This window comes from Primulina huaijiensis, chromosome 18, assembly GCF_012295235.1.
Source record: "Primulina huaijiensis isolate GDHJ02 chromosome 18, ASM1229523v2, whole genome shotgun sequence".
Lineage (NCBI taxonomy): Eukaryota > Viridiplantae > Streptophyta > Magnoliopsida > Lamiales > Gesneriaceae > Primulina > Primulina huaijiensis.
This window is the reverse complement of record NC_133323.1, coordinates 17,725,364-17,752,082: the sequence shown is the minus strand read 5'-3', so window position 1 is coordinate 17,752,082 and position 26,719 is coordinate 17,725,364. Positions and strand designations below refer to the sequence as shown.

General features: G+C 36.6%; 2 protein-coding genes across 2 annotated transcripts; one reads left to right on the top strand and one right to left on the bottom strand.

Annotated features, from left to right (window-relative positions):
* The first annotated feature begins 17,326 nt into the window (after positions 1 to 17,326).
* Positions 17,327 to 17,767, top strand: LOC140963969 (uncharacterized). Its single transcript, XM_073423450.1, has one exon. The coding sequence runs from the start codon at positions 17,327 to 17,329 to the stop codon at positions 17,765 to 17,767; it is 441 nt and encodes a 146-aa protein (XP_073279551.1).
* A 2,655-nt stretch (positions 17,768 to 20,422) lies between these two features.
* On the bottom strand, positions 20,423 to 23,441 carry LOC140964802 (LEAF RUST 10 DISEASE-RESISTANCE LOCUS RECEPTOR-LIKE PROTEIN KINASE-like 1.1). Its single transcript, XM_073424744.1, has 4 exons — positions 22,454 to 23,441; positions 22,027 to 22,059; positions 21,686 to 21,931; positions 20,423 to 21,586 (listed from the first exon to the last, which is right to left on the bottom strand). The coding sequence occupies exons 1-4, from the start codon at positions 23,142 to 23,144 to the stop codon at positions 20,637 to 20,639; spliced, it is 1,920 nt and encodes a 639-aa protein (XP_073280845.1). The 5' UTR covers positions 23,145 to 23,441; the 3' UTR covers positions 20,423 to 20,636.
* Between the last annotated feature and the right edge of the window lie 3,278 nt (positions 23,442 to 26,719).

Here is a 26,719-nt window from a genome sequence, read left to right as displayed (position 1 = left end):
GCGCTCATCGCTGCGCCCATCAGATCAGCAAAATTATTCGGCTTAAATACTGCTAAAGTCGATTGAATCCGGCTGTTCATACCTTTCTTAAAGTGATGCATTTTCAATGTTTCGTCAGACATGATTGTTGGGACATAAGTTCCCAGATCGTTAAATCTTCAAGTGTATTCCATCACTGTCATGTCTGGGGTCTGCTTGAAGTTTTCAAATTCGTTCAACTTCTGCAGACGAAACTCGGCTGGGTAGTATTGTTTCAAAAATTCTCTCTTGAAACTCTGCAATGTGATTTATTCTACTTCAGCTAGAGATGATGACACAGTTTTCCACCACTTTCGTGCTCTATCCTCTAGAAACGGTGTTACAACTTCTACTCTCAATTCTTCAGGCACTTCCAGTAGGTATAGCTGGGATTCGACATTTTTGAGCCAGTTATGACTGACTTCCGGATCTGGGTTTCCATCGAAAGTGGGAACTCGATTCCTTCTCAGAGACTCATAATGGTATTTAATTCCACGCGGTTAGGGTTCCGGTGGTGGCTGGATAGCGTTGGCAAGGGGGTTCACGATTCCTTGCAANGTCGATGTCTAATCTAGAGTTCTCTCCCTACTCATCTATGACCTCACCGTCTCCTACTGCCTCATTAATTTCCTCTTCTTCAATAGGATTTTCTTCTTGGTTAGCTTCAAGTTCTTCCTAGAGTTCCTCCATATTTATCATGTTATTCTGTAGCTGATCAATATGATTTTGCAACTGTGTGTTGTGGTGATCAAGGTTGTTTACTTGCTCTTGAAGCTCCTGTATTGTTGATTGGCTTACTTTTTCATCGATTTCTTGTTCTTCGATCCGTTCCTCAAGCCGGCGTTGTGTTTTGAGAAGGCTATCATCCCGGATTTGGAGTGTAAAAATCCTATCTTAAGCTTTGTTTAACTCTTGCTTGGTGATCTCGTGACGACGTTCCGACTCTTGATGATAGGCAGCATAACGTCTAACGTTCTCGCGTAGTCTCTTCTCTTCCTCTCTGGCTTCACGAAGATCCTCCATCATGCATACATTATTCCCATCCAACTGGTAGTTGTCTCTCTCAAGTTTTTCATTTTTTTCTTTTAGTGTTTTAATTTCTGTCTCCTTTTCCTGAAGTTGTTTTTGAAGTTCATTTATAATGCCTTGAAGATCCATGTTTGTTTTCCTATAAAAAAAAATTACAATTTTACTGATAGAATACTCATCCAATTTTAAATATGCAATAAGATAATACAAAGTTTCATTTAAAAATAATTCGGTACATAATATTTTCTTAATCGCAATTTCACTACAATCCAGATACTTTTAAAATCTTGATACTAATATAGTCTACCATCTCTCCTCCATCGCTGTCACTGTCACTGTAGTCTCCGGCCATCTCCATCGGTGCCTCCTCCTCCTCTGCCATGTTCTCTACCACTAGATGCAAGTAGTTGTTCTGGTCTTGAAGCTGATCCATGGTTCTGTGGAGCCTTGAAATGTACCGCTCTTGCTTGGTGCTGAACTCCTCCTGACGCTGACGAGCCTGAGTAGCACGTCCTTGCTCTATCTCCACTCTCTCCAGCAAATCCCTGTTGAGTGAGGCTAAGCGCGCGATGCGAGCTGAATCAGTCGGCATCTGTAGAAGTTGGCTCTCAGCCAAGTCCAAGTGATGAGCTAATCGCTGTACGTCAGTTTCCAGTATGTGCCTAATCTTACTTAGTTCTTGCTTTTCCAGTCTTTCCTTGGCCAGTTGCGCTTTCAAGGTCGAGATTTCCCTAGTCTGATTATCAATCGTGAGCTGACGCATACGAAGGGCAGCCTGAGCACGGGTACGTGGGGCAGCCATTTCCTAGAATAACCTCTCAAAAATCACTCATAAATAAATCGTCGTAAAAATATCTTTAATATCACTTAAAATCATAAATCATAACTAGTGCGGAAAACTAGCGTCGGTTCTCGAGTTATGTGCACCTTCAGTCCAGCAAAGTCAACCATCAAGACCTCCATAAACATTATTATTATAATCATCTGCATCAATCACACCTAGTGAGTTTAAAGACTGAACACACCATAATCTTGATAACAAGTAATACATATACAAATCACATGCAACAGTGAAAATTACTTGTACTTAAAATATCGTTTTCATGAATATGCATAAACTTTAAACATAACCATTTTCGTAATCATTTTCATGACGCATAAACTTTAAATAAAAATATTTTCATAATGATACATCAACTTTAAACATAAACATTTTCTTAAACATTTTCATATCAACATATTCATATTCATATTCATATCCATATCCGTGTTTGTTCAATTCCGATCGTGATTGTGACTCGTATTCTTAATCGTATTGGGAGATGGATCCATCTAGAGAAAACCACAGTACTGGGCGGCGGAAACACCAGCGACACTCTCACTGGTCAACTGGGCCTTGGACAACGTATTAACATATTCGTATTCTTATTCGTATCCGTATACAAGGAAACACGATCGTCGGGCTCCCACTGGGACCGTAACCCTCACGATATTTCCAACATATCATCGTATTTAGTCACAATCTCTTCATGTCCTTCAACATGTTATCATCACTTAATAAAAATCATGCATATACGTATCGTTTTTCTTTTAAACCAAGCATGCAACATATCTTTAAAATGTCTAATAATTAAATCATAAAAATCCATAAACATTTAAAAATCATAATTTAACATATTAAAATCATAACCATCCATAAACATTTTAAAATAAACCTTCTAACAGATTAAAAATCCGTAAACATTTAAAATAAACGTTTTAGCATATAAAAATCCTTAAACATATAAAATTCCATAAACATTTAAAATAATCATTTTAATATATAAAATTCTATAAACATCCATAACCATTGAGAATAATCATATTAGCACATAAAACAGCATTCCGAGCACTGCCAGGACGTTTACTAATTTCTAGGTGTAAAATGACTGTTTTACCCCTAGACGTAGAATTTCACGTTTTTGACATTTTATTAATTTCATTGACTCTAACATGTCCCAAATAATTATTTAAAGATTACTTGAATTTTCTTATATTTGTATTTAGCTTAAATCGAGGACTTTTAAATTAATCTTTAAATGTGACGTATTAAAGCGTTTTAATTTCGAATTAAACCAAACCTTAATATAAAATTCTCAAATTAAAAACTTAGACTTTTAATAATTATTTGAGCATAAATATAATTTTTTCATAATTTTATTATGCTTAAAAATAGGTGTTTCAATTCCTTCTTTAATTAACGTTTCGCGTGGCGATTAAATCCCGGATATATCCAAAACTCGTTATTTTGATTCCAAATTTTAAACATAACATTTTTATTATTTATTCTACACTTCCCAATAATGAGCCACACCCGTGGACCGATGGACTCAATTTTCCTACTTTAATTTTTGTTTTTGACACCTAATCGAACCACCCGAGCAAACTCCTAATTTACTCGAGCCACGCCCGAGCCACCTTGAGCCAAGCCCAAGCCAACCCATTTAAGAACCCTCTTGACCAAGCCCAGCCCCTAAAACCAGCCCTGGCTCGACTAAAACACTTCTGCCCCTCAACCCAATTGCTTGCATGTGTGTGTACGTGAGTTCCCTTGAACATTAGGACTCTCACCTAGTCTAGGACCCTTCCAGCCCTTAACCACTTGACCCCTCATGACCCTAACCTTCCCTGGACCACGCCCAGACCATACATAGACCGACCCAAACACCTGGACGCGAGCAGCCACCTAACTGAACAACACAGCAGCCTCGCGTGTAGAAGCTTCCCTCACGTTTCACGTTTCTGCTCGTGCCCTTCCTGATCCAAACCATAACAGCCCCTGCCCAAACCCTTGTGCAACTTATTAGGACCCTAAGTACCTAGCCTAGCCCAGCCCCAAAGCCCCCCGAGCCTCTTTCTCCCTGTGCAGCAACACACACACCAGCGCCTTCCCCTTGCTGCTCCTGATCGGGTGGCTAGGACTCCTCCCCAGCTCCCTGTTCTCGAGTCCTAGCATGGCTAGGACTCCTTCCCAGCCCCTAACCGAGACCCAGCTGTGACCCAAGCTAGGCCATGCATCAATATTCCCTTAAACCGAGCCCCATGATCAAGACGTATTGATTTCGGTCCGGACTTGTTTCTATTATCATTTCCGGCGTGTTGTGTAGTTCTAGGACTCCTTAAACTCGTGTAAAACATTCCTATAACATATCCTAATCATGGCAGCCCCTTCTAGCACATATAAATCATGTTTTTGGAACACAATCAAGCTTTAAAAAATTCATAAAGATGCATGAACGAAAATGTTCAAAAGTGCGACTTGTTTTTCATTCAAAACTCAATTAAATAAATACTATGGTGTGATAGATGTTTGAAGGAAATAAATATGGCGTGCTTTTGTGTATTTTACGCACGAAAACGAATCGACGATGCGAAGAACGGCGACGTACACCTTGGCTTGAATTTCCTTGAGTATCCTTGATGCTTTTCCATTAAAACCTTTGTGTCTGTGTCGTGTATTTTTCAAGGGAGGAGTTTTTAAGATTTGTTGGGGTGTGGGGCGTGTACAATAAAAGGTTAAGGGGTAGGTTTTGTAGTTTAAATAATAATAAAATCCTAACTAAACTCTAATTACTAGCTTAGGCCCATTAACCATGTTAATTAGGCCCAAGTAGTCCATTAGTGTTTATTAAAAATAATTTGGTTTAAATAAGTTTGTTAATTTATTAGCCGGGTTGTCAAAACGTTCGAATTTTTGTTGAAAAACCAACACCGATAAAAATTACGTCTCGGTGTATAAATCACCTTAAAACCCCTTATTTTCAGAATTAATAAAAAGCATCACTCATATATCAAATAATTAAAAACAATTATTTAATAAAAATATTTTCTATTTTTCAGTCCTCGGTCTCCGTTCCTCGATCGCAACTCGAATAAATTTTAAAAATATATTTTAATGCAACCATGTAGAAAGATATATTTTAAACATGTCAATATGCACAACATAATTAATTTATGTAATTAAAACAATTAATTGAAATACACAAGGAATTTAATAATTTATATGCATGTGGTTCGCGTGGATCTTTAAATTTTCGAGGCGTTGCAATTTTGATTTATGGAAATGTTAAATTATTTAAATGGTGGATTTTTTAAATCATTCTTATAAAAAAAAAGTTAGTAGAATTTTAAAGTAAAAAAGCAAGGGTCGTTTCAGTTGTTATCAGAGCCAAAAATCCCCAAAAGGTTGTGTACTGCTACTCCGAGAAGTTCAAGAAGTCACGCCTCAAGTATGTGAGTTTTACTGCTTTATATTTTATATACTAAAATTCTTTAATGCTTACATGATGCATGATATAGAGGTTAGGTGCTTGATATTTTAAATATTAAGTGAATGTTGGTTACGTGGTTGGGGCGAATTGTATAGGGATGCCTCCTAGACGTGTTCTTCGCAGTGGCAATGAGGCTAGACATGAGGAGGAGATTCCACAGCTTCTTCCTAATCAGGATGCTAGCGCTCGTGTACTAGCGGGCATGGCACAGTTATTAGAGCAGCATGTGGGAAATTCTGCGAGGGTTCGACCGGAGGCAGTCTATGAGTGTCTTAGAAGGATGAACCCCGAGGATTTTCTGGCACTACGGATCCATTCGTTGCTGAGGGATGGATTCGATCTTTGGAGGGTATTTTTCGTTACATGGATATGGCGGACGCTGACCGAGTTCGTTGTACCATCTATCTGTTGAAGGGCGACGCTTCCTTATGGTGGGGGGGGGGGGGCGGAGCGAGGGGTGAATTTGGCTACGTTGACGTGGGAGGACTTCAATAGGGTATTATACGATAAATATTTCGCTTCTGACGTCCGTTCTAGGATTAAGAGAGAGTTCATGAGTCTCCGCTAGAGGGATTCGTCTGTGGCCAAGTTTATGCAGAAGTTTGATAGGGGCTGTCATTTTGTGCCCCTGATTGCTAATGATGCTGCGGAGAAGTTACTACACTTCCTTGATGGATTGAGGCCCACGATTCGTCGTGACGTTATGCCCACGAATCTTACTGATTATACTACTGTCGTTGCTAAAGCTTTTCGAGCCGAGCATTCAATGAAGTACATTGATTGGGAGATGCAGAGCAAGAGAAATCACGCCCAGCAAGCTAGTCAGCATAATAAAAAGCCATATACGGGACCACCCAAGCAGCCGGGACCGCAGAAATCACAAGGACAACCACCAAGAGAAAATGTCCCGAAGACAGCTGAGAAGCCACAATGCAAGGAGTGCAATCGTCATCATTACGGCAAGTGCATGTGGGCACCTACATGTGCGGCAAGATTAGACACAAGGCTGGCGATTGCCCAAAGCTGAAGCAACCTACGACTGTAAGGGCATATGTGATGCATGCTGAGCAAGTGGAGCCAGACACTACGGTTATTACAGGTACTCCGACTATTCAAGCATTTTAAATTGCCTTATTCCTTGAGATAATAAGCATGAACTCTAGAATTGAATTGAGGTGCATGGAACTTGATGAATTAGAATTGCATATTACGAAATTCTATGGTTTAAAGAATTGAATTCTTGCAAACACTTGTTATTTGGACCAAATTGTAGAAGATAGAAGATTTAAGGGACTATAAAGCAATTTTCGAAAATTATTGAGGAAAATTTAGGTAAGTTCAAAACTCCTTAAGGGTTAAAAGGCAAAATTCAAAATTCCTAGGGCTTAAATGCAAAATTCAAAACTTAAGGGTCATTTATCAATTTACGAAGCTTCAGTTGTTAATTGGCAATTTCAAAATCCCCTAGGACTAAAATAGCAATTTTTGAATTTCAAAGGGGGCCAATTGGTAATTTTTGAAAATATAAGGGGTTGAAATGATAATAAGGGAAACTAGAAGGGCCTAGATGATATAAAATTTCTAAACTTTATGGCCGCAATAGATAATAATACAAATTTTACCAGGACGAATATTTGTAGCGGGAATAGCTACCTGCGCTTTACTAGACTCTGGAGCTACGCGATCTTTCATAGCTGAATCATTCGTGAAGAAATTGAGAATCCTACTAGTAGACGCAGAGTCGGGATTCAGAGTTAAGTGCCTTCTGGCGAACATATGGTTTCTAGTAGCGTGGTTAAAGATGTGAAACTTAAATTGCAAAAGAATATTATAGGAGCAGACTTTATAGTACTACCTATGCCTTCAATATTATTTTGGGCATGGATTGGCTTACACTGAATGGGGCCACTATTGATTTTCAATGGAGGACAGTATCTATTAGACAACCAAATGGGAAAGCATTTATCTTTGAGGAAGCACAAAACAAACAAATGCCGCATATTATTTCATGCATGCGTGCGAAGAAACTTATTCAAAAATGTTTCCAAGGTTTCTCGCTAATATTATATATGCACCCGACATTGACAGTCGATCTATCGAGGATGTGAAGGTTGTCAAGGATTTTCCGGATGTGTTCCCTGACGATGTTTCAGGTATTCCACCGGAAAGAGAAGTAGAATTTGCTATTGAGTTGATGCCCAGTACAGTGCCGATCTCGAAGGCACCATATCGATTAGCACTTGCTGAAATGAAAGAATTAAAAGATCAAATTCAAGAGCTGGTGGACAAGAGATTTATTCATCCTAGTTTCTCTCCATGGGATACGCCCGTGTTATTTGTGAAAAAGAAAGATGGAACTATGAGACTGTGCATCGACTACAGAGAGTTGAATAGAGTGACAGTGAAGAATAAGTATCCATTACCTCAAATCGAGGATTTATTTAATCAATTAAGAGGAGTTTTGGTATTTTTGAATATAGATTTACGGTCTGGATATCACCAATTGAGGGTGAAAGAGGTGGATGTCAAAAAGACAGTGTTCAAAATGTGTTATGAGCATTATGAGTTTCTAGTGATGTCTTTTAGATTGACTAATGCGCCAGCGTTCTTCATGGATCTCATGAATAGCCTATTTCAGCCGTATCTCGATTAGTTCATTATTGTTTTCATCGATGATATCTTGATCTATTCCAAGAGCCGTGAAGAGCATTATCAGCATTTGAGGACGACCTTTCAAGTATTACGAGAGCGTAAGTTATATGCAAAATTCAGCAAGTGCAAATTTTGGTTAGAGAGGGTGGCATTCTTAGGCCACATTGTGTCAAAAGAAGGAGTAGAGGTCGACCCATCTAAGGTCGAGTTAGTTAAGCAGTGGCCAGTACCTAAAAGTGTGACGGAAATACGTAGTTTCTTGGGTTTAGCTGACTGCTATCGCAAGTTTATCAAGGGTATTTAATCCATTGCAGTACCCTTGACGTCATTGACGAAGAAAAATGTGAAATTTGTTTGAGGGCCGGAATGTCAAAAGAGCTTTGATCAGTTAAAGCAAGCACTCACTATAGCGCCAGTTTTAGCAATGCCGACAGAGCATGAGGAATATGTGATATTTACTGATGCTTCGAAGCAAGGATTGGGCATAGTTCTTACGCAGCACGAGCGAGTCATAGTATATGTGTCTAGACAATTGAAGACACATAAAAAGAATTATCCGACGCATGATCTTGAGCTAGCAGCAGTCATATTTGCCTTGAAAATTTGGATGCAATACTTGTATGGTGAGAAATGCAAGATATTTACGGATCATAAAAGCCTTATATATTTCTTCACCCAAAAATATTTGAATATGAGACAAAGACGGTTGCTAGAGCTTGTTAAAGACTACAACTATGACATTTTATACCATCTCTGCAAAGCTAATGTAGTTGCGGACGCTTTGAGTAGAAAGGGGACAGTCTTGGCACATTTATCAGCACAGAGACCTTTACAAGTAGAAATTCAGCGCTTCGAACTTGAAGTTTATGCTAGGTGAGAGGCTCCTAATCTCGCTACATTGACAGTACGTTCCACTCAACGAGATAGAATTCTAGCCGACAGTCTAATGATGAGCAGCTGCAGAAATGGAGACATCGAAATGAATGGAAGGGCAGCATGTTATATTCAGTTAAGGATGGCATTGTCAAATATCAAGGTCGACTATGGGTTCCTAGTGGTGATTCACTTAGAGTTGACATCATGACTGAAGCTCACAGTACTCCTTATTTTGTTCATCTCGGGAGTACCAAGATGTACAAGGACTTGCAACTTTTATATTGGTGCCTGTGAATGAAACGAGACATTATGTGCTTTGTATCGGAATGCTTGACATGTCAACAAGTGAATGCAGAACATCAAAGACCAGCGGGAATGCTTCGACCACTTCCCATTCCTGAGTGGAAGTGGGAAAACATTACTATGGATTTCATGGTAGGATTGCCAAAGACGGTGAAGGGACTCAATGCCATTTGGGTGATAATAGACCGTCTTACTAAATCAGCACATTTCCTACCAGTGAAGATGACTTTTTCTACGACTCGATATGTGGAACTATATATTCGAGAGATAGTTAGACTGCATGGTATTCCTGTGTCTATAGTGTCGGACTGAGACACACATTTTACTTCATCATTTTGGAAGATTTTACATGCAGCATTGGGTACTAACTGCTATTCAGTGCCGCATTTCATCCTTAGACCGACGGTCAGTCTGAGAGAGTCATATAGATCTTAGAGGATCTATTCTGAGCATGCATGATCGACTTCCAAGGGATTTGGGAATCGAAACTACCTCTAGTGGAGTTCACTTACAATAACAGTTATCAGTCATCTCTAGGAATGGCTACGGAAAAAAGTGTAGATTACCCATCCATTGGGACGAGGTAGGAGAAAGAGCTACATTAGGACCCGAGATAGTTCAGCACACCGTGGTAGCCAAGATCCGAGAAAGAATGAAAACTACTCAAAGTCGACAAAAGAGCTACGCAGACCAAAGAAGACGGGATCTCGAGTTTGTAGTCGGTGATCATGTATTCGTGAAAATAGCACATATGAAGGGTGTTATGAAATTTGGCAAGAAAGGCAAACTTAGTCCAAAATTCATTGGACTATTTGAGATACTCGAAAAAGTGAGAGCATTAGCATATCGAATGGTGTTGCCACCTAATCTCGCAGAAGTCCACAATGTCTTCCACTTATCGATGGTCCGCGAGTAAATGTCAAACCCTTCACATTACTGAACTTTGAACCATTACAACTTATACCAAACCTGTCTTATGAGGAAAAGCCTACTCAAATCTTGGGTAGACAAGAAAAAAGGTTCCGGAACAAGGTGATAAAGATGGTCAAAGTCAAATGGCTAAATCACTCGGACGAAGTCAGAGATGAGGAGTCGCTATCCTGAATTATTCGGTACGTATTAATTTTGAGGACGAAATTTTATTTAAGGAGGGGAGTATTTGTAACGTCCAAAAGCCAACCCTCGTAAACCACGTGCATGCAAATGAATTAAATTACATAATTGTTTTATTTAATTGATTTTAAATGCTTGCATAAGGCATATTATATGAACAAATGTATGATTACATGATTAAAAGATTATATGACATGATTTCATGAAATTGAAGGATTTTACCCAAATATTTGATAATAGTCTTGGGAAAGGAGACCGAGGACGACCAAGACAAAAAAAAATTCAATAAATATTTTCAAGGCTTATTAATATGATTAAATTTTTCTAAAAATAATAGAGTTTAAATTATTTTACGAGACGAGCTCGATTTTATCTGGGAAGCCAATTTTTGGCAAATATGGGACTTTTAAAATATCAAATGCATTATTTTTTAAAACTAACTATTATAAACTTTTATTTTTCAATTAAATAGGTGTTATTGGACCTAATTTACCTAGGATTAGTAGGTCCAATTGCTCCTAAACTTGAAAACCCAAAACTCAAGCCCATTATCATGCAAATTAAAATTTATAAAATAAAAACATAGGCATTAGAAAACCCCATACCAGCCGATATACCACACACACCACACACACATATTTTTGAAATTTTGAGGGAAGAAAACAAGGAGTCTTTGTCGCCCGTTCGTTCTTCCTCGCACCCCACGCCGACGATCGTATTTTCGAGCGTTATAAAACGCAAAGGCACGTTTCTAAACTTCTTTGATGGATCATTCAATCCATAATATGCACGTTTTGTTTATTCTGCATGAAAAATATTGGAGTTTAAATTGCGTAATGTTTTGACGATTATTTTTAAAGTTTTGAAAGTTTTTACGTATGTATGAACATGTTATGATTTCCAAAGAGTACGATGCCAACATAGGATGATTTATGGATAGAACTAAAAAGGTTTAAGGTGGAAACAAGGGCTAGAGTCGAGCTTGGCTAGGAAGAATACGCCTAGTTTTCTAGGGCTTTGCGTGAGGAAAGGCTATGGCTTGGAGGAGTAGGGCGCCAGGGCTTGGTCGGGGCTTGGTCAGGGGCCTTTGCTGGATGTGACTCGACACTAGGAAGAGTCCTAGCACGGATGGTGTGATATCCTTATCCCACATCTTAAAAATTAAAGATTTAAATTTAGTTTATAATGGCTTACAATAGATTTCTATAGCAACTTGGGTTATTCATTTTCGTAAAACGAGGACGAATACGAAGTAGATGCTATAGAAGCCCATTGTGCAGTCACGCAGCCGTGGGCCCGGGCTCGGGGCGTGACAGAATGGTATCAGAGCCGGTCACCAGCATGGAACACCGGGAAATAAGTGCTATGAAGTGCTACGTGCATGGGAGCCACCTCTTGAACCTGCGGGGCAAAGTGCTACGTGCATGGGAGCCACCTCTTGAACCTGCGAGGAAAAGTACTACATGACGGGAGCCACCTCTTGAACCTGTATGAGCCACCTCTAGATTCTCGGCGCTGGTGGATCGAGGGGTCAGGCCGCGACGAGGACGTCACGTTCTGAAGGAGGGGTGATTGTGATACCCTTGTCTCACATATTAAAAATTAAAGATTTAAAATGAGTTTATAATGGCTTTCTATGGATTTCTATAGCAACTTGGGTTAATCATTTTCGTAAAGCGAAGACGAATACGAAGTAGTTACTATAGGAGCCCATTGTGCAGTCACGCAGCCGTGGGCCCGAGCTCGGGGCGTGAAAGATGGACTCAACGGTTGGAGCAATGGAGGAGCCCACGCACACAAGGACTCTATCCATGCATGCAGCGACAGGTTCCTTTAAGGGGGTGCGCGGCTCGGGTAGTGGTGGTCTAGGATGGTCCATTAGGGTTTAATAAGGATGGTCAAGGGTCGGGTCAGGGGCTGGTTCAGGGTGGCTCGAGCAAACACAATGGAACTCGCGTGGCTCTTGTTCATGTGCGCAATGTGCGGTGCATGGGCTAGGGCTGGTCAGCTAGGCTAGACGTGGTCGGTAGGGTCCCTAGGAGGTCTGGTCAAGGGATGGCTCGAGGTGGCTCGACCATGGTTCAAGGAAAAACGAAATATGGCTCGAAGAGAACTTGCATGGGTTCAAACTAGGGCTAGGGAAAGAAAAGGGTCGAACCATCGTCCACGGGGTCGATTCATGGTTCAAAAAGGTAATTTAGGGATAAAAAGTTCATGTTAAAAATTTGGGAAGAAAATATTAAAGTTTGAATTAATTTTGGAATTAAACGCTCTTCGAATTAGTAAATAAGAAATTAAATCGAAAGCCTCGAATTTAAGCGCTTAAATAATTAATTGGAATGGTCTAGAGTCAATGAAAGTAAGAAAAAGTCAAAAATGAGAAATTTTACGTCTAATGGCAAAACGATCATTTTACACCTAGGTAGTACGAAAAGGCTTGGCAGCATCCCGAAGGTCATAACACATGTTAAATGAAATATCATGATGATTTTGATGAAAAATATGATATTTTATGATTTATGGTAAAGCTGTGTAATTTTTACTCTAAAATGATAATTTTGTAAAGTAATGATATTTTATGAAATAAAAAGGAAAGAAAAAATGTTTTGAAGAATGTGAATCGACTATGACAAAGAAGATATATGATTTTTGGAAATATCGTGAGGGAGAAGGGCCTAGAGAGAGCCCGTTTACGAGACAAGGCCCAGAGGGAGCCCAACGATCGTATTTCCATTTTTACGTCGGTGCCTAGTGCCCGTCCCTATGTGCAATGGTGAGCTAAGACTGATCAGTCTACCAGAGGATAAAAGGCTAGTCACTTTCAAAGATCAAACTTCACTCAAAATGATAAATGATTGAAAGATTTACGATTTTACGATTTATGATCTATTTATGATAAAAATGCTATTTTAAGTGAAAGTATGATTTTAATGCGTGTGCTTGTATATGTATGATTTGTTACTCATGTTTTGGACGTGCTGAGTCATTAGACTCACTAGGTTTGAATGCTGCAGGTAATGATATTGAGGGAGGTATTGACGCTTGTGTGAATCGAGGCAAACAGTACACTCCCGAGGGACATTTATTTCCGCATTAGCTTGTTAGTTAAAAGTTTTAAAAGATTTTTGTTAATGATTTATTAGAGATGTTCTTTTATGCTTTATTTTGATGTTAGTTGATCTTGTCAAAGGTCGATGTAGGATTTTTGGTTAATTGACGATTTAGGGATTTTTATACATTTGAGATTTTAATATGTTAAAGTATTTTGATTTATGGAAATGTTAAATTATTTAAATGGTGGATTTTCGAAATCATGCTTATAAAAAAAAATTGTAGAATTTTAAAGTAAAAAACGAGAGTTGTTTCAGGAAGATTTCAATTTTTTTTCTCATTCGTTCTTCGATTTCTTCCTCGTTCTTCCTTCCAACAATAATCACCCGACTCTCTTGCATCCCAATATTGGTTTTCGGTGGGGTTTTGAAGAGAAAAAGGGTATAAATCGTCTTTCGTTCATCATCGACGTTCCACCGCTTCGATATTCATATTTCGAACGTTTTAAACGCAAAGACATGTTTTTAAACCTTTCTTTATGCATACCATTCACTCCATAATATTGCATGCATTTGATTTTTTGTGAAAGTTAATGATGATGATGGTTTTATGTTTTATACATATGCATCTCATGTTTTCATAAGAATTCTTGATGTTTTTGGGAATTTTCAATATACTTCTAATGTTAAATCAGGATCAACTAGGACAGAATTAAAGCGTAGGACGAAGATGAAAAGGAAAACAGAAAAGAAGCGAGGCTAGCTGACAAAGGAGTAGCTTAAAGAGACCTAGCTCGAAAAGTTAAGGATTATTAATCTTTTTTAGAAATAGAATGAATTAGGTCTTATACATACACGAGGAAGGTAATCAAAAAAATATGTTGAAGGAAGGATGCAAACCAAGGGATTCAAGAGTCGGTCTAAATGTTTAAGAGTAGGTTTTGAAGTGATAAAAGCCAAAAGGGAAGGCTATAAAACCTGGAGCAGCTTGCACACAACATGCGTGCAGGCTGAGAGAGGGAAATCGAGTGGCTTGGGTCCCTACGGCCAAGGGTGCTGCATGGAGTCCTAGCCAAGGTCTAAGAAGGGTCCTAAGAAGGGTTCGATCAGGGCTTGGACAAGCTGGTACAGAGCTGTGGCCGTTACTCCGAAATTCGCACATAGGTTTTGTTTTGGTGCGTGTGGTTCCATGGGCAAAGGGATGGTGGAAAGGGCTGGACCAGGGGCTAGGGACGTGCCTTAGGGTCCTGGTGAGCGGCATTATTTATATGGTACCTCGCTTACGATTTATACGTTGATGGATCGATTCTCACACCTATGAAGGCGTTTCAAACACAGTATTCTCAATGAGCTTCAATAGCTTGTGTTCTAATAATGTAAAAACCGATAAATTAAATCGAGTTTTGTGTTAAAATAAGCGAAAAATAATTGAAGTAATCCTTCGTTAAGAAGGCTGACTAATTTGAAAGCCTTTTAACTTGTGTAAACTGAATAACTGAAATAAGGGGGATCAGTTCTAGCTTGTATCAGTTCAGTTATAGTGATAACTGAATTGATAACAACTCGAACTGATCAAATGTGTTTGAAAACAATAGTTAAACAGTTAAGTACACAAGATATGTTTATGGATGTTAGGAGACCTCAATTGCTCCTACTTCACCCCTTTTACCACCTCGAGTAGGTTCCACTAGAAGACTTTGATTTATACAACAGCTTGTATAAACCTACTCATCTTAGAACTTACCATACTACTTAACTGAACTCCTAGTCTAGACTGAAGGCAGCACCTTTCAGTCAACACATGTTTAACGTTTATGTGTCAAAGACTCACTCAGCTAGTCAGTATGCTATATTTTCTGTATATGTGAGTGATGGTGAGTGTGTTGTGTGTGAGAACTGATATATGAAAACAACACAAAAGTGTTCTCAAACACTGAGGGAAAAATGCTTCTAAACTAAGTTGATAACAATTTGAAATGTTCCCTCTAATCAAGGCTGATTGCTCTTTGTAAACTGATGTGCATTATGCGTGCCCTTCTTCTTCTCTATTCTGTTTTTCACACACTCATATATATATTTTTCTTGATGGCCTTGATCTTGTATTTATAGAGGCAATGTGACCGTACACCAAAACTCATCAAATATGTTTGTTAAAATTTGAATTTGTTCCTCCAAATATGTCTATACTTTCCGACAACCATTCTGGAACGTTTTTGCTTTACGCTCTGTTGCAACATCCATTATTGTCCTTTGACTGGACAAAAGCTTTTCCTTAATGCGCACAGCTGGATTCCATTTGAATAATCTTGTCGTGTTCTGCGAACTGATTGATTCCTAACTGATGTTTTGAACTGGTCAGTTAAACTGATCTTGAATTGGTTTGGTTAAATCAGTTGGCTCGTCAGCTGAACTAATTTCACTACTTCAGTTGAACTCATCAGCTAGGCTCTTCATCATTTGAGCTCTTCATCAACTGGTCAGGCTTCTGAAAGTCTTCTGCTAAACTACCTACCAGCTGGTCAATTAGTTGAACTGGTTTAGTTTGGGCAATCAGTTGGCGCTTTTATTTTGCGTCTCGATAGCTTCAGTTTTGGCTCGGTAGCTGATTAGTTCGAATCCTGCTCAGTTTCAGCTTCTGCGTACTTAGGTAAATTTATTAGAAAAAAATAACAAGTTTTGTTAACATCAAAATCCAGATTGCAAACATAAAATGTTCCAACATACGGATCATAAGAGTTTGAGATTTTTGTTTACACAGACAGAGTTGAATATGAGACAGAGACGGTGGTTAGATTTGTTGAAAGATTATGACTGTGAGATTGAGTTTCATCCTGGTCGAGCCAATCTTACAGCTGATGCATTGAGTCGTAAAGTGAGCTGTACTGCAAAGGATATGAGTCGTTTATCAGCTATGATGATGTTTTTTTGTTCCTTAGGATATGATTTTGATATCTCGACGAATCCTATCCAGGTATCTACCTTATTAGCTGAACATGATATATATGGTTGTATTCATGAGGCGTAGATAACAAATGAGAGTTCGGAGATGGAAAGAGTTATTTCTCGGAAACAAGATACTCATTTCAGAGTAGATGATGATGGCAGTTTGAGGATGAATGATAGATGAGTAGTTCTTCATAAATCTGGGTTGCGCCAGGGCCTGTTGCGACGTGCACATTGCAGTCGGTATTCTATGAACCCTAGTGGCAAGAAAATGTATATGGATCTGTGCTCTCAGTTTTGGTGGAAGGGAATGAAACGTGATGTGATTGATTTTGTATGTCGATGTCTCAATTGTCAACAGATCAAAACAGAGATGATAACGTCAGGAGGTGAATTGAGGAGTTTAGAAGAGCCGACTTGGAAATGGGAGCACATATCGATGGATTTTGTGACTCATTTGCCAAAAAACACTGGAACCATTGATGCTATTTGGGTGATTGTTGATCAATTGTTGAAAGTTGCGCATTTTATACCCTATAGCATGAGTAGTATGTATTTGATGATGGCACAGTTGTATATATGAGAGATTGTATGGTTGCATGGGATTCCAATGTATTATTTTTTATATAGATCCTTGATTTACTTCTAATTTTCGGGAAGGATTGTAGACTACGATGAGGACAGAGTTGAGATTGAGTACGGCTTATTACCCCCAGATAGATGGTTAGACTGAGTGTACTATTCAGACGTTGGAGGATATGTTGCGTGCTTATTTTACGGATTTATATCTGTTTGTGAGTCATCTATTCCATTGGTAGAGTTTGCGTATAATAATAGTTATCAGAGAAGTATTCAGATAGCTCTAGTTGAAGCATTTTATGTGAGACATTGTAGATTTCCATTATACTAGGATGATGTCGATCGAGCTGTAGTTACAGGTCCTGAGATGATTAATAAGATGGAACAGAAAGTAAAGTTGATACATCAAAGATTGAAAGTAGCTCAAGATAGATAGGTCGCCTATGCAAATAAATGACGAAGATCCTTAGAGTTTCAGCAGGGCGATCGAGTATTTTTGAAAGTTTCTCTCTTTCGGGCACAATGCTATTTGGCATGAAATGGAAGTTAGCACTGAGGTATGTCGGCTCGTATGAGATATTGAAGCGGATAGGCACTTTGGCTTATCGATTGGCCCTACCTCCATCTTTATCTGGCATTCATGATGTGTTTAATGTGTCGATGTTGCGGAAGAATGAGCCGGATCCTTCACATGTGTTGGATATTTCTGAGATTCAATTAGATCCTGATGTGTCTTATGTTGAGATACTAGTTTGTATTTTGGATCGATCTGAACGGAAGCTTCGTAGTAAGCTTATACCGATGTTGAAAGTTCAGTGGGAGCATAGGAGTGTCGAAGAGGCCACTTGGGAGACGGAGCGGCATCTGAGAGAGCTCTACCACTACTTATTCTGATGGTATGACATATCTTTATTTACGCATGTAAATTTATTTAAAAGGGGTAGAAATGTAATGTATGATGTGAATATAAATATTTGTTAATTTAGTAATGTGATATTACTAAATATTTAATAATGTTAAAATAACGAATATGTCATATCTTTGTCATATAAAGTCCAAATGATTTGAAATTTGGAGTTGACGAAGAAAACTCAAAGATATAGAATTTTCGGGTTTTGAGTTTTGAAAAATTTAATTGTTTGACTTGTCCAAACGGATATATCGATATTGAAAATGTTAAACATGATATATTATATTATATTATATTATATTATTTAATATAATATAAAAAAATAGAAAAAAATTGATTGAGTCGGTGGAATTCATATTTGAAATCCACTTAACTCACACGACAGAATAGGCAGAAGCAGAGGCAGAGACAGAGAAGAGAAGAGTGAATATAGTTTCGAATTTTCTTTTCGATCTTCCATTTTACCGATTTATTCAATTGACAAATCGACTTCAGTTCTGATATCATTGACACGATATCTTCTATTTGAGGTAAAAAAATTTATATTTTTGGCAATGTTTGAAATTCGTCGATTTCTGAAATAAATCTGATAAACTGTTAAATCATATAGAAACTGAAGATTGTTGGATAGTATATGATTTTAATGAAGAAAAGAATATTAGAGTGATGTTTTTTTGAATTATTCTCAATTTATTATAATTAAGGATTTTAATAATTGGATTGAAATTGCGGATTTGTTTATTAGTTGTTATTAATTCTGATTTTATATTCGGAGTCTATGGAGTATAAACGATGTGTTGATATTAAATTTTTGTAGTTTAACGGGTGTTTTTATATAGCCTATTAATTGAAGTTAATTTATTATGGTGTATTTGATGTTATTATTGATAACTAAATACACCGAAATATTAATTTTTAAACGATGAATATGTATAATCGAGTTTATATTTTTGTTGAAATAATTGTTGTTGGGCTATTTGATGTTATATATTGAGGCTCCTATGATTGTGTTGATACAGTGACAATGATATGATTATTGTTATTAAATTATATAGATACGTCACAAGTCTCAAGATCAAAGAAATAACCAGATTTTATATATACTCGATTATCATGTACGTGTTGACGTACAGGCATATATTGTTATTGTTTAGTATTGATAAATACTATTGTGTTGAAAGATGGTAAATCTTCGGAAATGAGTGATTTGATATTTATTTGTTATTGTTTATTATTGTTGATGTTGTTGGCTGTCGGTGATTAGGAAGCGATTTTTTGTTGTCGTCGCAGTATTAAGAGAACGACGTTTTGAAGATATTGTTGTCGCCAGAGTTGGGGTGCGACGTATCATTCATGTTGTTTGTCGCAGTATTCAGATATCGACGTATTGGTGATATTGTTGTCGTCGGAGTCGGGGTGCGACATATCGTTAATGTTGATGATGTACTGACGATATTACTGTAATCGGAGTAGAGGTGCGACGTATCGTTGCTATTGTTTGTTGTAGTGGAATGAGAATGAAAGTGATTTTTGTTGATATTGTTGGTTGGATTGGTTGTCAGAAACAGTGAAGTGACTATTCTTTTTATGATATCAATTATATCTTGTGTTATTGTTAATATAATTTTTATGTGTCACGATGATTATTATTGTGTATGTTCACTTTTCGGGGACAATTTCTATTGGACAGGTCACAAGACTATGATGTGAGATAGGATAGAGGTGAAGGACTAGGTATATCTAGTAAAAAAAGTCATGTAGTTAATAGTGGATAGAGAAAATATAACTCATTGTCTTATTTAAGTTTTGTGTGTACTTATTATATTGTTTCTGCTTCACTGATGTAAATAGTGTTATGATTGCATTATTTTGTCGAATGTGCATTATATTATTACGTTGTTGAAAAGAAATTTTTTTATGCATATGATGTCACATGTTATATGATTTCGTGGCGAGGTTTGGAGTGTCACATCGAGGAAGAAGAACGTGACCAGTCTTGAGGCTGATAATAGAGAGAATCAAGAAGTCTATTTAATTATGTTTCTTTTAAGTTTTTAATTCAAGTTATAAACGTTTCCACGAATTTTTTTTTTCGTTTTTAGAGTTTATATTGTAAAGACGATTATCTTTTATGATATTTATAAAATAAACTGGTTTTCGTTTATACTATACTACGAGACTTGTTGTTTGGTGGTTATGTGATTGTTGAATAACGTCGGTGTTGACTAACCCCGATCTCGAAACGTGATAGCAATAGTTGTGTTTTTATCTTAAAATTCATTTTCTCTCAATTAGAAATTTCTATGTGCCATTAGAGAAATTAAATAATAGATTATTTGATATCAATAATCTACAACCCCATTTATTTAGAAAACAAAACAAACATATACGACACTCTCTAATACTATAAATAAAAGAACACTTTCTAAAATATTTTTCACAAATCACCCTAGTTCAGAATTTGTCCTTTCCCTATACATCTAATTTGCTATCAATGTCTCAAGTTTGAAATTAGATATCATATTCGAAACTAAATTCTAACAAACTCCCTCCCAGTTTAAAAACAAATGGTCTTTGAACGATATCATGAATATCTACATACAATAAGATAATTTTCAAAACAATCTTATAGGCACAACTCTTGTATTTTGGGATTCCAATAAGTCAGGAAGTCACAATATACATCTTTGCCTTTTATGCATAATAATAACATTTAATGCTTTTGTAACAGAAGGTGTAGAGTAACACACACCACAATCTATTTGTAGCCAATATGAAGACTTTCTACATGGCATTCTGGCAGTATAAATTTTCTATTAAAAAAAAAAAGAATATATGAAACTATTATATGTATCATCCTGTGGAACTTGCAGTAGAGTCACTTCTCCATGGATCAGTTACAGCAACAGGTGACCGCTGATCATAATTCTTGTTCTTCACCAACAGAACATCCTCAGTCTCAGGGGAAGGCGGGATGTTTCCATCACCTCCAGCCGCATCTGTTGCCTCGAATTTGTAATTGTCTCCAACCTGAATCCCCTTCAATAACTCCAACACCTCATCCATCGAAGGCCTCAGCTCCTTTTCGTTTTGCAAACATCGGAAAGCCAACTCAGCCACAGAAGTAGTCATTCGGGTTACTTCAGCATCAGTCTTGTATCCAAGAGACGAGTCGATCAACTCATCAAACGCGCGGCTCTGAATCTTGATCAAGGCTAGGTTAGCCAAGTTGATGTCTTGTGTGTTTCGGCTTATATCCACTGCCGGCATTGAAGTGATGAGCTCGATCAGCACCACTCCGAAACTGTAGACATCGCTCTTACTCGTAAGTTGGTAGCACTGATAGTACGAGGGATCGACATATCCAGGAGTCCCTTGCGGGGCAGTGGAGATATGAGTCGCATCTGTAGGAAAAGGTCTTGATATCCCAAAATCCCCAACTTTGACACGAAAACTATGATCTAATAGTATGTTGGTCGATTTGACATCACGGTGTATTATGTCGGATTTGTGAAGGTAAGCTAAGGCGGTTGCTGTTTCTATGGCAATTTTCATACGGAGATTCCATGTGAGAGGTGTCACAGAATCGCCATGGAGATTGTCAGCCAACGTGCCTCTAGGGACGAATTCATATACAAGCAGCAGTTCACGGCTTCTTCTAGATGTGCAGCCGTATAGCGAAACAAGATTTGGGTGCCTCATACTAGTAAGAATCTTGATCTCATTCATAAATTGTTCTACTCTTTTGTAGTTGTGATCGTACAAGCGTTTTATTGCGACATCTCTTCCATCCTTAAGTTTACCTTGTTAACATAAACATGAATTCAATATCAGCTAAATCTTAAATAATCTTCTTAACTTCCCAAATGCATATTAGTATATAACTAATAGCTTTTTCTTACCATAGTACACAGTTCCAAAGCCTCCATCCCCAAGTTCATTGGAAGAAGCGAAATTGCTGGTGGCCTCCATGAGTTCTGCGTAGGAGAAGATGACTATGCCATATTTGAAGCTCCCCCAATTGATGTCCGCTTTTGAGGGATGCCGAGTAGCGTTTCCTGAAGCACCATCCATCCGTTTCTTGCGATTATATATTATGAAACACGCAAAAAGGCATGCCACAATGATGACAGAGCCACCAGAAGTAGCTGAATATCATAAATCGTAGTCGTCAAGTCAGGAATCACTACAAATGAAGAGGAAAATTACGAAATAGTAATATATCTTCTTTTTAGACATTTACCTGCGGCCACCACCACTGCCGAACTAGTTGTATCTGCAAACAAAGTAACAGACCTAAATTAGTGAGGCATGTCTGATGACAAAAACAAGAAACAAGCACTAAATACAACCATATGAAATGTCATTTTTCAAATAGAAAAATCCCCTGTCGAACATTAAGGTATTCAAAAGCTAAGCTCAAACTCGAACCCCAACTCGTGTCGAGTCCCGAAAGAACTTCAGGTTCACCCAAACATGAGTTCTGACTCGAGTTCAGATCAAGAAAGTGAAAACCCACTGAGCCAGAGCGCTGGATAGTGGATTATCTGAGCTACAAACCGAGTTTGAGTACCTTCTCAACTCACAACGACCAACTCAACTCACGATAAACGCACGAACCATACAATCGGAAATACAATTACTTGGACCTTACTAAGTGGAAATAGTACCTTCTTTGCACTCAAATTTGTTCAGATTATTAGCAAAACACTGCCCTCCCCTAAGGTGGCAAGCAACACATTCTTCAGAAACAATCCACTCTAGTTCAAATTCACCGGTCAACATATTAAACAGGTCACCAGAATCTTGATTCAACTTAACAGGCATTTGCACAGCCGCACAATCTGGAATAACACCATCACTCCCCGGGGGAAACCGGTCCGTAGAGTTCGTCGAGTAAAACACCGTAAACCCCACACAACCCGTGTAGCTCCTGTAGCCTTTGAACAAAGCCCGCGTTTCCCCGATTACTTTGCTACTATTGTCGCATGTGAAAAAGGTGAGATTGGGGGTGAATGAAAGAGAAGTTGCAGGAATAAAAGGAAAAGACACATTCCTGAAAGTAAGACAAGATTGTGAAATTTCCAAGCCTTCTTGTATCACAGGGTCCACGAGTTTGAATCTATTTACAGATATCTTTTCCAAAATCTGATACTGTCTTCCATCACCGGTAAGCTGGATTCTTGGATTTGCGGGCTCTGTACAATTAACCATTAATAACCCGCATCCTGTTTTTTGAGAAAGAGCCAGCGGAAACTCCAGGGAAGTAAGATTCCCGCAGTTGAAGGACTTGGGGCACTTGGAAGCAGATGTTACGATTAATAAAATAAAGAAAACTAGCAAAGGAATGGAAACAGCCATAACCTCAAAATTTTCTAACAATAAAAGAAAGAAAACTTGGGGCACTTGGAAGCTGATGAATCGATGAGTAAAAGATTGAACAACAAGAACAAGACACAGAAATAAAAAGCATCAGCCATCACAGGAATTCACCTTAACCCTTCACAGAACATGCTATAAAGAACAAGAATTGAAGGCAGGAATTAAAGAGAGCTGCAGTTTCTTGAATTTAATTTTTGTCTTGTCAGTTCTGTAGGACTTTCACAAAGCCTATTCAAATAATCAAACTCATGTTTCTGTCAAACACGCTCATTTGACCAGAAAATTATTTGTGCGAAAGATCCCGTAAACAAAAACAATCCAATCCAAGTAAATAAAATACTAAATAATAACTTGACTGTTTCTAACAAACTAATATATTCTTTATAGATACTTAGTGTAAAATGAAATTTTAAAAATTAATAAAAGTATTTCAAATTAATTTTGTAATATTAATTTATATGATTTATTTGATATGATTACACAGCAAGAATAACAATATATGATTTAAGTTAGTCATTTCTTAAAAAAAAAACATTTATTTATCAAACATAGTTAATCTAGTTTTTAGCATTTAGTATAAATGACTAACTTATATATATAAATATATATATATATTTATCTCTTACTATATTAGATAATAACCATCTGTCGGCTTTTTCAGATGACAAAATCTTGTCAGTTCCAATTAACAATAGTATTAAAAACTACCATAATTTTACAATTGATAAAAATTATCGGGAGTGTTATTTGCACTCAAAAAAATAATAATAACACCACACCACACCACACCACACCACACCACAGCATCCTAAGTTATTCCTGCATGACAAATTTATCTGCATGACAAATTTATCCTTATCTATTTGTTTATTTATATTACAAGATTTTGATTCGAATTTTGACTACATGAATATAATATTTTTTCAGGTTACCCACTAGATTTTTTTATTATAAATTTTTTTTATCATCTATAAATAAAATATTAATTATTATTAGAACACACAAAAAATGTTGGGATATAAAAACAATTTGCCAATATTTTGTTAAATATTGGGATAAAAGAATATATAGAATTATTATTTTTTATTTTATATCAAATTTTTTTTACTGAATATCTAAAACTTTTAGAACATAGAAATATTAATTTGTACTATATTCATTTAAATATACACACGATAAAGTTTAAAATAAACCCATATATGTTTTTTAAAATTCTGAAAATAATTATATAAAATTTAAATTAAATTTAAATTTTATAGAAAATATTTTATTTTAAAATAAAAATTTATTATATTTGTATTTATTTTATAAGTTATAGCTAAAAAAAATTTAATTTTTAAGGTACAATAAAAATAAGATGAGATAATATTTATATAAAATTTAAAATTAAATTTGATAGAAAATATTTTATTTTAATATAAAATTTTAATATATTTGTATTTCTTTTATAAGTTATAGTTAAAAATAAAATAAATTAATTTTTAAGGTACAATAAAAATAAGATGAAATGGAATAGAATATTGAAAACATAAAAGTGTTAAAGAACTTGATTCAAAAAACATGAAAGCATAAACTAAGATGAAAAAATAATAATGATAAGTTTAATGAAAATATTTTTAATATTCATTTTGTGTATTTTCTAAATTTAAGGAACATATTTAACTATAATTTTTTGAGAAACTAAAGTAATAAAATATTGGATAACTTATTTTAAGAATTTGAGATTACTAATGAAATTACTAAAAATTTGAGATTACTAATGAAATTACTAAAAATAAATAAAAATTATTTGAAAAATAACATTTGTCAATTGTATGATAAAAAAAAATTGGTGATGAAGTGTACTTAACAAAACACTATCCAAGATTGTCCTACATAAATAACTATTTTGTGTGGTTATAAAAATGACATAAAGTTCTTAGTTCTAATATGTTGAGTGCAATAATTGTCTCTATTAAGTAGAATAATCAAAGCACAGTGCTTGTGCTATTGTATGATTTAAAATAATCGAGCTGAACTCCAATCACCGGCTATAGTTTTTTATAAACTGACAAATACTTGGTCCAACAATTAGTATCAGAACCAAAGTCATGGGTTCGATGCTAATTGATTGTAAGGAGTGCAATTATTGATAAAAGGGGTTGTTAGGTGCAATAATTGTCTCAGGTGAGTAGAGCAATCGAAATGTACTTGAGATGTTATATGGTTTAAAATATTTGAGTTGAACTATTATTACCGAATAGATCTTTTAGTAAAACGTCAAACACTCGTCTATTTAAAAATATATAAATACGCTAACAACACATACATATAATCTCAAGTATATTATTAATTTACTTAAATCGTACAAAAAGTGTTTATTCACTTATTTAATTAATAACTGATAGGATCGGTTATGGGGTGAAAGAGTGTTTAGAAGGGGGTTGAATAAAAACTAACAATTTTCACAACTTTTTCGAATATTGAGTCAGTTTAGTGGTAAACTGAAACTCGAGAATCTTGTTAGTCGATATCAATCAGTTAACAATAATAATGCGGAAATAAACTGACTGATAGATAGAATAAAACTGAAATAAGAACACACAAGATTTTACAGATATTCGGATATTTCAAACACTCATACGTCATCCCTTCTATCACAAAGATAGGATATTCACTAAAAGACTTTGATCGATACAAAGAGTTGTACAGACCCACTTCAGTTTTGGACTTAACAATGCCAAACTGAAACTCTTAGTTGCAAAACGATTTACAGTACTCAACTGGACTGAAATGACTTAGCACAACTGATTACAACAGTATCAGTTTGTGCTTGTAAGCTTGAAGTATAGCCTTAAATGCTATGAATGTATACAATAAGCGTGAGCTTTGAAGTTTGCAAAGATTTCAGCAGAGTAACAGCTCAGTTGATAGTTGTTCGGTTCAGAGAGTTCGAAGTATATCTCAGCTGCTCTTTCTCTGCTATTTATAGGCTTTGCCTCCAACGGTAATATTTAATGTGATTTGAATCTTTCTATCCGTTGTTTGCAACGTCAACATTCTCCTGACAGTAGTACACTGTTGCATTGCTGAAATGCGGCGTTCCCACTAACAGTTGCAGCCTGCTTTTGTACAGTTGTCGGTTGAATGTCCTTTTCCTTAACTGATGACGTGTACAGTTGAAAGATCAGTTGATAGGCTATAACCGATAAGCTCACAACTGTTTGTAGCAACTGATTAGTTTCCAACTGATCACTCAGTTGTCTGCGTAGTTCAATCAGTTGGTTCAGTTGCATTCGATTATCTTCACATTAATCTCCAGTTATGGGCAACCGATAGTTTGTATATTTTAGATCAGTTACTATCAGTCTTCTTTATCAGTTAGTTCAATCTATTAAATACTCAGTTTGTCAAATTTTCGAAATTCAGTTTCCAACAATTTCCCCCTTTTTAGTGTTTGACAAAACTTGGAAAATATGAGCTGATCAACTGAACTTATTGTAGATAAAATAAACTTTTGTTGACAACTTTTTCAATGTACAGATTCGTACAAAGAATGAAAGATTAAAAGAATC

Bases quoted from the DNA above. Each gene is read 5' to 3' on its own strand.
- LOC140963969 (XM_073423450.1), top strand. From the start codon at position 17,327: ATGACGAAGATCCTTAGAGTTTCAGCAGGGCGATCGAGTATTTTTGAA.
- LOC140964802 (XM_073424744.1), bottom strand. From the start codon at position 23,144: ATGGCTGTTTCCATTCCTTTGCTAGTTTTCTTTATTTTATTAATCGTA. The intron at 22,060-22,453 runs GTACTATTTCCA...CTTTGTTTGCAG, and splicing joins CAAATTTGAGTGCAAAGAAG to ATACAACTAGTTCGGCAGTG. The intron at 21,587-21,685 runs GTAAGAAAAAGC...TATGTTAACAAG, and splicing joins CTTTGGAACTGTGTACTATG to GTAAACTTAAGGATGGAAGA.